This window comes from Silurus aristotelis, assembly GCF_946808225.1.
Source record: "Silurus aristotelis genome assembly, chromosome: 5".
NCBI lineage: Eukaryota > Metazoa > Chordata > Actinopteri > Siluriformes > Siluridae > Silurus > Silurus aristotelis.
In genome coordinates, this window is record NC_139578.1 from 31,223,386 (window position 1) to 31,238,036 (window position 14,651).

Consider the following 14,651-nt stretch of genomic DNA (forward strand, 5'->3'; position numbering starts at 1 on the left):
TATACAGTGAGGAAAATAAGTATTTAAACACGCTGCTATTTTGCAAGTTCTCCCATTTAGAAATCATGGAGGGGTCTGAAATTGTCATCGTAGGTGCATGTCCACTGTGAGAGACATAATCTAAAAAAAAAATCCAGAAATCACAATATATGATTTTTAAACTATTTATTTGTATGATACAGCTGCAAATAAGTATTTGAACACCTGTCTATCAGCTAGAATTCTGACCCTCAAAGACCTGTTAGTCTGCCTTTAAAATGTCCACCTCCACTACATTTATTATCCTAAATTAGATCCACCTGTTTGAGGTCGTTAGCTGCATAAAGACACCTGTCCACCCCATACAATCAGTAAGAATCCAACTACTAACATGGCCAAGACCAAAGAGCTGTCCAAAGACACTAGAGACAAAATTGTACACCTCCACAAGGCTGGAAAGGGCTACGGGGAAATTGCCAAGCAGCTTGGTGAAAAAAGCTCCACTGTTGGAACAATCATTAGAAAATGGAAGAAGCTAAACATGACTGTCAATCTTCCTCGGACTGGGGCTCCATGCTAGATCTCACCTCGTGGGGTCTCAATGATCCTAAGAAAGGTGAGAAATCAGCCCAGAACTACACGGGAGGAGCTGGTCAATGACCTGAAAAGAGCTGGGACCACCGTTTCCAAGGTTACTGTTGGTAATACACTAAGACGTCATGGTTTGAAATCATGCATGGCACGGAAGGTTCCCCTGCTTAAACCAGCACATGTCCAGGCACGTCTTAAGTTTGCCAATGACTATTTGGATGATCCAAAGGAGTCATGGGAGAAAGTCATGTGGTCAGATGAGACCAAAATAGATCTTTTGGGTCATAATTCCACTAAACGTGTTTGGAGGAAGAAGATTGATAAATACCATCTCAAGAACACCATCCCTACTGTGAAGCATGGGGGTGGTAGCATCATGCTTTGGGGGTGTTTTTCTGCACATGGGACAGGGCGACTGCACTGTATTAAGGAGAGGATGACCGGGGCCATGTATTGCAAAATTTTGGGGAACAACCTCCTTCCCTCAGTTAGAGCATTGAAGATGGGTCGAGGCTGGGTCTTCCAACATGACAATGACCCGAAGCACACAGCCAGGATTACCAAGTAGTGGCTCTGTAAGAAGCATATCAAGGTTCTGGCATGGCCTAGCCAGTCTCCAGTCCTAAACCCAATAGAGAATCTTTGGAGGGAGCTTAAACTCTGTGTTTCTCAGCAACAGGCCAGAAACCTGACTGATCTAGAGAAGATCTGTGTGGAGGAGTGGGCCAAAATCCCTCCTGCAGTGTGTGCAAATCTGGTGAAAAACTACAGGAAACGTTTGACCTCTGTAATTGCAAACAAAGGCTACTGTACCAAATATTAACATTGACTTTCTCAGGTGTTCAAATACTTATTTGCAGCTGCATCATACAAATAAATAGTTAAAAAAAATCATACATTGTGATTTCTGGATTTTCTTTTTTAGATTATGTTACGTAAAAACTATTTGCTTATTTTAAGATATGCATGTTTTGCGTGTCTTTTCTTGGATTCCTGATTGAATTAAGCTCTTATGTATTAGTTAAATGTTATTTAATTTGGACTCTGGGTCTGAAAATTGGATACAGATCACACACACTAAAATCTCACCTTGTACATTGCTTCAATAAAACTGAATTCAAAATTACTGTCCAAATAAGTCCTTGTTTTGATTTTAGCGCATTTATTTTTATAAATATTTATGCCATATTTTCTCTTTGCTGCTTCATATTAGAGCTACGTCTGTACGTTCCCACTCTCGCAATATGCTGCAAAAACGTCTCAACATTAATATTTTATGTATGAATTATTTTAGAAATATTCAGAATTAATGTATATATTGTGCTGTTATAAATCATATAATCATATTCATTAATTGGAAAAAAAAAGTGCACTGGGTGACCTCTCGTAATTATTTAGCGACCCCTAGTGGTCAAAAATCAAACATTTGTAGCATATGTACAACATAAACTTTGAATTATATATTAAATATATTGTATGTTAACATGTTTATATGTAAACATAGTATCACTAATGTGAAAATCAGCTCTGACACCTTCATCATTTCATACTAACAGCTAAACCCAAATTGACTGTGGAAGTGAATCCTCAGAACTTCATCTCCACTGGAGACACCGTCACTCTGAGCTGTGAGCTGCAGGGTACTGGATGGGAGTTTTTTTATTATTATAGTAATCAGCAAATACAGCAAAAACCAGCAAACTCATTAAAAGTGACAGTCAATAATGCAGGAGAAACAGAGTACCAGTGTCGTGCACGCACAAGAAACTACTTCAAATACCATGCGTACTACAATAACTACTACTACTACACAGAGCTCAGTGAACCTGTTCAGATTACAGTAAAAGGAATGTGATGATTTAAAACTTTAACAGGTTTTATGTTGAACAAAATTTTAAATAACAAATATTTCATATTTATTGCAATTCCATGTTATTCTATAATGTTGTAAATAATCTTGAAGAGCAGGTATTATTAATAAACCACCCTAAAATTAATGAACACAGTCATAATCTCTTATAAACATGTTTATGTCTGTATGGAAACAGAGAAATGCAGAAATTATTTTAATAAATCACAATTTAAATTCTGGATTCTGATCAAATTCTGCACTTATATAAAAAAAACACATGCAGTTGTTATGGTGAAGTTTTGTATCAGCGCTTTGTAACAAAGATTAATAACATTCATCTTTATAGCTTTAAAGTTTTATTTATGAAAGTGTGTGTAACTGGTAAGGCGTTGAGTCAGGGTCAAGGGATCGTTCGCTGAACTCGAGTTACAGCAGAAATCAGCCAAAACACAGACAGGTCACGTTCCACTGCTCATGCTTTATTCTACTGGCATCAGTGTTACTTGCTAATCAGAAGATATTTAAATAATCAACAGAAATAATAATCATCGGTCCTGCACACATGCAGTACTCATGAAAAATCTGGCGGCAGACTGTTCCCATAATGCCGCTCTGCTCTTAAAGGAGCCACAACATATAACAAAGAGTCTGCTGAGTAAAAACTTTGTATTTCCTGTGTAACAGAGAGACTACAGGCAGTACTGAGTGTATCTCCACAGAACTGGCTGACTGAAGGAGACTCAGTGACTCTAAGCTGTGAGGTTACAGACTCCTCTACAGACTGGACATTCAGCTGGTACACAGTTGTTCCCTACAGAGACGGTGTAACTGCAACACACATTCATCATGACTCTATCATGTATGTGGAGCTTCTCTCAGACAGCAGCAGAGGATCTGGAGGCTCCTACACTCTCAGTCCTTCTGCTCTTCATCACACAGGAGTTTATGTGTGTAGAGGAGAGAGAGGAGAACCAGTCAGTCACACACTGTACAGCAATCCACAGCCACTATGGATCTCTGGTGAGGAACATGAACTGGTTTTAAATAGTATCAGAGAAATAAATATATAAGTATATGAAGTATATTTATTATTGATCTGTTAATGTATATGAGGTGGTTAAATGACACAAGTACAATTTCACCTTGCGCAACAATTCTGAGCAGATGTGATCCCTGATCATGTGCTTCTATTCCTATTTTAACCTTAAACACTGTTTATATTAATATCCTCTGGTTTATCTTCTAAATGAACTGATAAATTTGTTTAAAAAGTATAAGAGTAATAAATATACACCATACAATATATAAATATACAATATATACAGGCATAATTTTGACATTACATTAGGAGTGGTGAAGTGAAGAACACTGATGATCTTCATCATGGCACCTGTTAGTGTGTGGATTTATTTATAAGGCAGCAAGTGAACATTTTGTTTTCTTAAAGTTGATGTTAGAAGCAGGAAAAATGGGCGAGTGTAAGGATTAGAATGAGTTTGACAAATTGTGAAGTCTAGACGTCTGGGTCAGAGCGTCTCCAAAACTACAGCTCTTGTGAGATGTTCCTGGTCTGCAGTGGTCAGAATCTATCAAAAGTGCTCCAAGGAAGGAACAGTGGTGAACCGGCGACAGGGTCGTGGGCGGTCGAGGCTCATTGATGCACGTGTGGAGTGAAGGCTGGTCCGTGTGGTCCGATCCAACAGACGAGCTCCTGTAGCTCAAACTGCTGAAGAAGTTCATGCTGCTAATGATCGATGGGTCACGACTGTTTTAGCAGCAAAAAGGGAACCAACATAATAATATGCAGGTGGTCATAATGTTATGTCTAATTAGTGTTTATTCTCTGTTCTAAATTCTGTCTTTTATTTAATTATGCCTTTTCAATATTATTTTTTTTCACAGATTTTCTTTTGTTCTTTATATTTAACATTTGGTGTTTTGCAGCTTTTATAATGATGATTATTCCATATTAAACCTGTGTGTGTTTTGTCTCATGTTGTGGACTGTGGCTTTGATTATCAAATAATAAACATCATTCTAAACACACACACACACACACACACACACACACACACACACACACACACACTTGGATCCTCATTGCATTACAATTTGTACATATATTTATTTGTGTTTCTTCTGTGTTGAAGGTGAATCTCCTCCAGTGTCTCTGATCATCAGTCCCAGCAGAACTCAACACTTTACTCGTGACTCTCTCTCACTGAGCTGTGAGGACCAGAGTAACTCTACTGGATGGACAGTGAGACGATACACAGACAGTGAAGGAGTGTTAGATTGTTTACAGTGGGGATCAGTTACAGGATCTACATGTATCATCAGCTTCCTCTCCACATCCTACACTGGAGTTTACTGGTGTGAGTCTGAATCTGGAGAAAACAGTAATCCTGTCAACATCACAGTTCATGGTGAGTCTTCATGTAGTGTGTTTACTGTTAAAGAGAAAGAGAAATGTTTTATTACAGAATATTCAGAACATCAGTAGTTTACAATTCAACAAACTGTTCAAGAGGAAATTGATTTATTTCTCTCTACTTTTATTAGTAAATATTATTGTGTAATTCTGAGTATGGACGTGTGTAAGTCATGATTTCCAAACTGACTACAAGTTCACTTACATACTCACACTGATAATGATAATACAATTAATCAATTACTGATAATCAATCAGGGACATCAGAGAACATGTGATTTCTCTCTGTTTATGGTGATTACTGCCACTAATTCATTTATGTTTAATGTTATGATATTTAAATTGAGTCTGTAATGTAGAGTGTAGGTAGAAACCTGTTTTTAACCTGTTTCTCTGCACACACTCTTCACTCCTTCATTCTTGCATGTTCACTGATGCTGCTCTACACACTCAGTAGTGTCGCCTCACACACTCTATTAAACATTAGATTTAAACAGCATCATGTGTTTTGTTAAGTTACATGTATTGTAGAAGATGCTGCAGCTTCTCCTCTTGATATTTTCACACAACACAGTTTACAGTCTGCTTTATTTTCATCATTAATTATGAAATATTTCCAGATCACTTTCATTTTTCTGTCATCTGTTCATTAGTACAACATCCACTAGTCTGAAGAAGCACATCAGATGTTAGTATTAGTTTAGTGTGAAACTGAGCTTCTTCACTACAGTAGATATCTGTACAGAGCAAACAGCAGCATCAGGGACTTCTCCAGTCCTAGTTACAGATTGTGCCAAAATACCGCTTTTTATTAAAGATACAAGGCCATTATTAATCTATTATATCTTCCTTTTTTATATTGTAAATGTGATTTTCTTTTGTTCTAGATGGTGATGTGATCCTGGAGAGTCCTGTTCATCCTGTGACTGAGGGACATCCTCTGACTCTACACTGTTTATATCGTAACACAAATCCCTCAAACCTCCGAGCTGATTTCTATAAAGATGGATCAGTCGTCCAGAACCAGACTACAGGAGAGATGATCATCCATAAAGTCTCAAAGTCAGATGAAGGTTTCTACCACTGTAAACACCCAGAGAGAGGAGCGTCACTGAGAAGCTGGATCTCAGTCAGACGTGAGAAATCCATTTTATATTTATCCTATCAGTTTTATTTTATAATGTTTATAGGTTTTATAAGTTTATAGGTGCAATGTTTTTTTCAGGCTCAGATTCTACACCCGGTGTTGGATCAGTGGGAGTGACTGTTGGACTGATTTTGGTCTTTTTGTTCATTGTTTTGGTGATTTTAATGATTCTGCTGTGGTTCTACAAAATGAAGAAAGGTAATAAGTTGTAAAATATGATTTTACTGTAGTTTATGCAGTTCAGAGATGTTTTATCTTTCTGTTATTAGAATTATCCACAATTATTATTTGTTCCTGTTTCTACTGTACATTGGATCTTTTGTGGTCTTTCTGTGTAGTTTAAAGTGTTATTATTTACTGTACTACATCTTCAGATCTATAATCTCTCTCTCTCTCTCTCTCTCTCTCCTCTCTCTCTTCTCTCTCTCCTCTCTCTTCTCTCTCTCTCTCTCTCTTTCTCTCTCTTTCTCTCTCTTTCTCTCTCTGTCTCTCTCTCTCTCTCTCTCTCTCTCCTCTCTCTCTCCTCTCTCTTCTCTCTCTCTCTCTCTCTTTCTCTCTCTTTCTCTCTCTGTCTCTCTCTCTCTCTCTCTCTCTCTCTCTCTCTCTCTCTCTCTCTCTCTCTCTCTCTCTCTTTATAGAAAAACAACAGGAATCCAATCAGGAATCTCAGTCAGGACACAAACCACTTCAGACTGGTCAGATTCTGTCTCAGTAACTGATTATTTCTGCATTTGTTCGTTTAAAATACTTACTGTTACTGTAATTTAACTTCATGAACATGTCAGATATTATATTTAGAAATTTCGCTCTGATTTCTGTAGGAAATGAAAACCTTTATGCCGCTGTGGATCAGGCAGATACGAGTGGAACAGGTAGCTTTATTTCATTTCAGACTTTTTCTCCTGCATTAAGTATTGATTTACTCTTTACAGTGTAGTAGTAAAGTAAAGCAGTATCTTGTAGTGATTAACACACTGCACTGTGTTCAGATGAAGCTGCAGCTGAAAGCAGTGACACTTACGCACAGGTCATGAAGAAAAAGAAGGCAAAGAAGAACAATGGTAGTGTTTTAATGCCAATTTTCATTACATTTTTCATTTAGAACAGTAAGAAAGTAATCACATTCAGTCATGTATTATACTGCTGAAGATCATTGAGATGGTTTTGTTCTCTGCTACTGCAGGTGCTGATGCTGAACTCGGCATGAATGATGTGACTTACGCTGAGATTCAACTAAAACCCATGAAAAAAGAGAGAAGAGCACAAGGTAAAGATAAATAAAGAACATTTATTCTGTATTATTGATCACCTGCACAGTGTTATTGTTTTATGTAATGATGTAATAAAACACTCTGTTTGGTGCTGCTACAAAGAAAAAGTCACCAACAGAATAGTGTAAAGTGAAGATTTTATTTTTATATAATAGCAAGTGTTTTATTCTCTTTATAACACAGACAGTATTTACTACTTCAAGTTTTAATTAATTATCAAACTATAGGTAATTTTTTTCTATTACTTATAGTGAAATTACACAGTGGGAAATTATACAGAGCAAGTTGTTTCCTGTTCTCACTTTCAGTATTGCAGCTATAAACTGTTATTGTTTAGGCCTCTCTTTTCCTTCTCTCTACATTAATAGGAAAATGCAGCCTCATAAATTATAAACATCCTGAAAACTCCTGTTCTTGCAAGTTCATGTGAACAAATTGTTAATATAAAACCAATAACACAAAAAATGTGGTTTAAAACACCTCCTGTCCAATCAGACTTGAAAATTTAACAGTGCTGTAGATGATCTGTAATTTTTCAGTAAATGAATGATTTGTTTTTTGCTCCCGAGTAGAAAAGACCAGTGTGGGTGATGATACTGTTTACTCAGAACTGCATCAGAACATGAAGGTAAAACTCATCACATTTATAAAGCTTTAAAGACGATCCACACACCATGAAGTGAAAAACATATTTAAAGGTGCATTATGTAGAAAAGGCAGTTAGAAAGACAATTACAAAAACATTCAAATGATTGTTTACATATGCAGATAAACAAAAACCTACATACATGTTATTTTTGTATCTACACAACTTTTTCTCTTCTCATTCTACTTGGTCAATTATGTCATAGTAAATTATAAACATGAAAAATACTAACAAGATGAATAGTCTACTGATTTGCTGCTGTAGTCTGTAATATTGATCCAAACTGTTGAATAATTTGTACCATCATTAATATCAATATCAGGAGAAATGTATTATTGTCTCTTTCTGCAGTGATCCATGTGTCTGTCTACACTGATGAAGTGACAGAGATCAAACTTATAGATGGAAAACTCTGAGTTTGTGTTTGTTGTCTGTTTTTTCCTTTAAATGCTCTGCTGTTAAACCAAACTGCTTTGATCTAAACCTAATGCTACCTGGTGGCTTTTTCTGAGAACTTGCTTGCATCAACCATCACACCATTTCAGAGAGACACAACATCGGGATTTCACTGGATGTGTGTAAATAAAAAAAATTCAGGCCCTGGAAGTCATTCTGAAGATTCTAATGATCAAACACCCCATCAACTTGTTTCCTTGCCCTTATCACTTTAACATTCCCAGAGAGTAGGACCTGCCTAAGAGGCTCTACTGACTGGAGAAGTTCTTCACTCAGATGCTCCTTGATATGTGGAGCCCAACACCAGTAATCCAAACATGGAGGTTGAACAAATATTACTGGAGGAATTCCTTACCAATCTTTGTACCAAATATGCAATTGTATTGTTGCTTATACAGTATCTGGACTTCCAGTTGGGTCATGGAAAGGAACAGCTGGGAACCATTTGATCCATAATAGTGGAATGAGCTGAACTGTTCAGTACTGCAGAAATAATAAACAATGTTTGGCTGGATTCAGTTTCATAGTTATGCAAAAGGAAATACTGAATTACATTTACAAATGTTTGAATGAACAGATATGTTTTTAAATCCAGGATATTATTTTGAAGGGTAACTTTTCTTACTGTCCTCATTGGTCTATTTATGAATCTATTGCAATTTATACATGAAATAAAATAATTTTACTTGTCACTTATGTCCAGGTTTATTTTGTTCACTTCCATTTATGTATTTATGAAAATATTTTTTAATCACTTTCAAAACCAGTTTATAAACCTTAAAATCAAATCCAAGAAGTTCTATGAAGGTGCCACTTGACTTAGTGAGAGTCCAAGAACCTGAATTATCTCATCATAACAATGCAACATCACCACAAATGCAGTTTTTCTATCTTTAAGTAAAATATAAATGTATTTGGAGATGTATGGAATTTGATGAGTTGCAGAATTAATGAGACTGGTGTTATGAGGGATGGATGGTGGTGCAGCAGGTCATGTTGCCATCTCAGAGTTCCTGCTTCAATCCTGAGTTTAGGCTGCTGTTTAAATGGAGTTGTTCTTTATACAGTAGGTGAATCCCTTCTACTTTTTTACAGTCAGGAAGGTGGACTAAATTATTGAATGAATCTACTGTATGTATGATCTTCTGTAATGGACTCATCCACTGCTCCTGGGATTAAACTCTATATTGATCACAGCCATGAGCAGGATAAAGCAGCTCCACACCTCCATACACACCTAACAAACCTGAATGACATAAACATGAGGAAACTGCATACAGATCCTGTAATATAGAGAAAAATCATCCCTCTTTATTTCTCACATCACACCATGAAGCACAAAAAGGAAAAATAATGAAATAAATCATTTAAATAAATAGATAAAAAGACTTTGCTTACAATAAATCATCTGACATTTTCTCAGGTTTTATTTTTAAAGTTTTATTTTAGTGTAAATTTCTTTTTAAAACTGTATCTTTTTTTTTGGTCACAATGTGGGTTTCAGACTGACAGGACTGTACCAACAGAGAAAAGAACAGGGGGTGAATAAAACAATTTATAAATAAATATCTATTTTACATTAAGGTAATAATATCCCTTTGGAAACATTCAGGTGTGTAGAAACTCTTTTCTATGTTCAGATTTTTCAGATTATAAGGAGATCAGATGTACTTTAAATATTTTTTAATAAAAAATAATTAAATGTGGAAACAGTCAGGATGACAGTTGTACTTGTAGTTACCACTAGAGGGCAACAAAGACGTAGGTTTTACTTTTTAACCGCTTTCTCTCCTTTATTTCTCGAAAACAGGAAGTGTTCACTAAATCTACTTTAACCAAATACAATATTTTCCAGCGTATTTTTTCTTTCTGTCAATGATATACAAAATGTGTTTAACTCTTCTCACGAGTGTTATAACCCGCAGTATTTTGCAGATTGTATTGCATTGTATAGGCTGTGGTGTTTATGTGAGCAGGTGTTATCTGAGACTCCAGTCCAGGTTCTTCTCTGCACTCACGGATCTCACTGTGATTATTTTGCTATTTAGTTCTTGTATTGTGAAAACCCGCTATTGATCTACACCATCCTTTGTCTCGTTGAAGTTTGCTGGCTGATTGTAAATACTCAGTGTTATATAGTTGTAAATATATGTACATATGTGTGTTTTCTTGTTCACCAGTAGGAGGGGTGTGACTGCCATTTCTGTTGGGTGTGAGTTTTTTCCCCTGTATTATGGTGAGAGAGCTGTCTTTCTTTTAGGTTTGTCCGTAATTACATTTTGTAAAAGAAGTTCTCACACTGGTTCAGAAACATTCCTTTGTCTATAGAATATTTATGATGTTAGTATGTAAGGTATACAGGGAGTCTTTATCTGGGCTCACACATCTCCGGCTAGTATATCTTCTTATCCAAACAGGAAACAACTTTAGGTCAGGCTTTCTTTCCAATGTGTATATATACTTCTGTTGCCTGCAATAAACCGAAGAAGAATATTGCTCGATTCTGTGTGCTGTGTGATTCTTCCCTGATATCAGAAAAGGCACTACGGGCATCGCAGTTCATATGGAAAACCTCTCCGAGAATTAAGTTTCGTTTGGGCATGAAGTTTTGGTGTCAGAAGCGAGATACTTTCCGGCAATATCCGAAGGGAGATCATACATCAAGGTAAGTTTTAGGATACTTCCTTGTTTGCGGTGATTTTCCCATTTGCCAGCCAATAGGGCTGCACGTTCCTTTCCATTTCGGACTCCACACTCTCTTCACGGCTGCGCTTTCTTCCCAAAGCGCACCCCAGATTTATCCCTATCCTTCCATGCGTTCGTCCCTGTACATTGTGGACCTCGCCCGTCCAGGGCGTACCACGGATATCTCCCTGGACGGGGATTTATGCAGGACTGCTGTGTGCTTATGTTGGTGTGTTTTGCGTGCAGATCTATTTACTTTCATTAAACGGCACCTATTTGTACTCCGGGTTCCGCCTCCGTTTCTGCCGCATAACAGCATGTGTGTTCGTGTCTTGGTTATGCATTAATTGTTTAATAAATTATAACAATTTTCTTTGGTTAGATGAATCTGTCGCAACAATGTTTTCCTCACCTTAGACGTAAGATGCAAGATTAGAAGACGTTTTTTACGGTCTGTGTAATCTAGGCGATATTGTCAGAAGTATCCGAAAGAATCCACAATAATTATTATATGCCCGAAAAAAATTAGATAAATAAATAAGTACTCACAGAACATCACAGCGAGTGGACTGAACTCCATCCTGTCCCTCTAACGACTGACTGAGTGACAGAGCAGAGGTGTGTGTTAAAGCCGTACCACTTCCTATGATCTCATACTTACACACACACAGACACACACACACGCACACACATGCACACATACAAAAAGAAAAAAAAGTATACAGTATATTACTTATCATCGACTCAGATGTGGTAGTTCTTCTTCACATTTTCCACCTAAAGACACATTTAAGACTGTAAAATCTATGACTTTTAAAATTATTATATCATCATTTTATATATATTATCTGCAAACAACCAAAATGTCTAAATGTACATAATTATTCTCGCTGTCCATTTTATAAGGAACACATATACCTGCTCATGCAATTGTGTTTCATAAATCTCCCAGGAGTTTCATTCACAACAGTTTATGAAGATTAGACACACACACACACACACACACACACAAAGAAAAACATGGTAAATGATAGGGGTCAAAGGAGAATAGCCAGACTGGAAAAAGCTGACAGCAAGGCTAAAAGAACGCCTCTAAGTTCCGTATGTAACCCTGGTTCCCAGAGGGAATGACACTTTTGGTTGATGTAAGAGCACAGACCCCACTAATGGTTGATGTAAGAGTCCACGGATGTTTTGTCTGTACGGACGAGCACATGATGGCTCCTCGGGTCTGGGAGGAAATGCTTCAGCGCTGGAAGAATGACCAGCATCTCCAGGCACTTGATGTGCCAAAAGAGATAGGGCCATTTCCATAGACCTTGGGCGGCATCTGTCGTTAACATTATGTGATGACAAGGAGCCCCCAACACAGGGCCCTGTGACAGGAACCAAGTTTCTTCCACATGTCTAAGGCTCGCACACGTGACCCTGATCAGCAGATTGCTCCTCCTGGAAAACCCTCTGGTCCTGAGTCACCACTGCAGGGGGCTCATGTGCAGGAGGCCAAGCAGTATCACATTGCTTATTCTTATCCATTCTTTTTCTTTTTTACCTATTTACATTTTTGAAGGAGAACCAACAAACACACAAAGTACTTCCTGATCAACAGAAGCTAGTGCCCTCTCCACAGCATGTGCTTTTATAATTTACTGGTTGCTTTGTCACCCTGCCGGTGACATTACGCACTTCCATTGGACAGATTACACACTTGGTTCAGAGCCTGGTCCCAAAGTGTTGTTGACACAGTAAGAGTTTCTGAAGAGGAAATTAACATGTCGCCAGTGACTGGAAAGTGAAACTAAAATTCCTTTGCCCCCTCTAGTGGTAACTGCAGTATAATTTTAATCCTTTTAATTTCACTTTTTCGCCACAATATTAAGTTACTAAAGCCTTCTTTTCGAATCGATTAAGTCTGGCCAGTCTCCTCTGACCTCTCATCAATAAAATGTTTACTTTTGTGTGTATGATCTATATAGACTGCTATGTGTGAAAATCCATGTATATTTCTGAAATACAAGTTTTGCAGGAGCCACATGATTGGCTGATTGGATATTTTTAAATTCTCTCTCTCCCTCTCTTTCTCTCTCTGTCACAAACACACACACACACACACACACACACACACACACACACACACACACACACACACACACACACACAGAAAACACCATGTTAATGAGACAGTTTAGTATCAAGTGTACAGTAAGTCCAAAGTAATTCAATATGCTGTAGCCAGTGATTGAAAAATGAAACTGAAATGTCTTCGTCTCCCTCTAGTGGTAAATGCAGTATAATGTTATTCCTGACCTTGTCCACAATGTAATAGATTAAAACGAAAAAAAGGTGTTATATTTTTCATATATACTTTTGAACACAATGACATTTTTTCTTCACATATCTCAGCAATGTTAGGAAGCTGGGTCAGAGCGCATGGTCAGCACATGATAGTGTGCCCCATAGCACAGAGAGTTAAGGACTATATGCTGGGAGATGACCGTAGTGGGGCTTAGGGGCTTGGTGGAAAAAACCTGATTGGGCATTCAAAAGGTCTCTTGGTTTTTTGCAGCAAAAGCCAAGTAGCTGGAGCAGCAGGCACTCTGAACCTAACAGACAGCTAATCCAGCCATTTCAGGATGGCTTATAAATTCTGTCAGGATCAAGACTCAAACCAGGGTCAACTGCATGAAAGGCAGGTGCTTTTGCACAGTCTGCTACAGGAAAAATGCAGGGAAAGACTCAGAAATGTAAAAAAATGTACAAACAAAAATCCAAAACTCTGGTCCCCCCCCCCCCCTATATATATATATATATATATATATATATATATATATATATATATATATATATATATATATATATATATATATATATATAAAATCAATCAATTCCACAATTTAAAAGGTAAAACCCTCAAAACTCAGTAATTCAGCAAAAATACAAACAGAGTCTTTCTCTGGTAGTAAAAAAAAAAAAAAAAAAAAAAAAGAATCAAAAATACACAAAAAAACATATTGTCCAAATGCACAGAAAAAAAATAAACACTGCAATAAGACTCTCAAGAAAAAGGCACAAGACTCCAAAATATAAAACTCGGGAAAAACAGACCACACAAAGTCAACAAACCAGCCAGAGTAGTCCACAAACCTGGGAATTTAGATATACAGGGCTAACAGGACTCGTGAAAAAACTGGGATCTAATTAGGGACTCGGGAAATAATTTGCGACATCTGGTGGGGTAAAAGGGAATGAAAAGTTAAGCATCAGAGGGTGATTGAAAGAAACCCAAATGCAGGATGAGAATAGAGACTAGAGAATAATAAAGTTATTTAATAAGTAGAGTCAGAAATAAATCCACAACAATGGAGCAATGAAGGGTTGAACCATGAACAAATGTCAACCAGGCGATATAGTCTGAGCACACAGTCCAATAAACCCAAAATGGAAAACTGGGAAAAGTTGTAAAGATGGGTTTGAGAGGAAAGCTAGTTAAACTTTTTATTAAGTAATTGAGGAAAAAAATGTCAATTTAATCTGCTATCACTTTAAGAGCCATGAAACCAGGAAGTGCTCATTGACCCGAAGATGCACAGACC

General features: G+C 37.2%; 1 protein-coding gene and 1 long non-coding RNA gene across 2 annotated transcripts in view; one reads left to right on the forward strand and one right to left on the reverse strand.

Moving 5' to 3' along the window:
• LOC310726766 (Fc receptor-like protein 5) overlaps positions 1–9,065 on the forward strand; it is a 102,035-nt gene extending 92,970 nt beyond the window's left edge. The window contains exons 9-19 of the mRNA XM_083542623.1: positions 2,127–2,421; positions 3,111–3,442; positions 4,573–4,848; positions 5,741–5,989; positions 6,079–6,198; positions 6,639–6,695; positions 6,822–6,872; positions 6,990–7,061; positions 7,184–7,267; positions 7,844–7,899; positions 8,269–9,065. Of these exons, the coding sequence (XP_083398749.1) occupies positions 2,127–2,421; positions 3,111–3,442; positions 4,573–4,848; positions 5,741–5,989; positions 6,079–6,198; positions 6,639–6,695; positions 6,822–6,872; positions 6,990–7,061; positions 7,184–7,267; positions 7,844–7,899; positions 8,269–8,271 (1,595 nt within the window). The 3' untranslated portion in view covers positions 8,272–9,065. The remainder of the gene's footprint in view (positions 1–2,126; positions 2,422–3,110; positions 3,443–4,572; positions 4,849–5,740; positions 5,990–6,078; positions 6,199–6,638; positions 6,696–6,821; positions 6,873–6,989; positions 7,062–7,183; positions 7,268–7,843; positions 7,900–8,268) is intronic.
• Positions 9,066–9,301: 236 nt separating this feature from the next.
• LOC310726920 lies at positions 9,302–14,239 on the reverse strand. The gene is made up of 3 exons (XR_014533869.1): positions 14,203–14,239; positions 11,608–11,701; positions 9,302–9,619 (listed from the first exon to the last, which is right to left on the reverse strand). It is a non-coding gene; the product is annotated as an uncharacterized lncRNA (long non-coding RNA).
• Between the last annotated feature and the right edge of the window lie 412 nt (positions 14,240–14,651).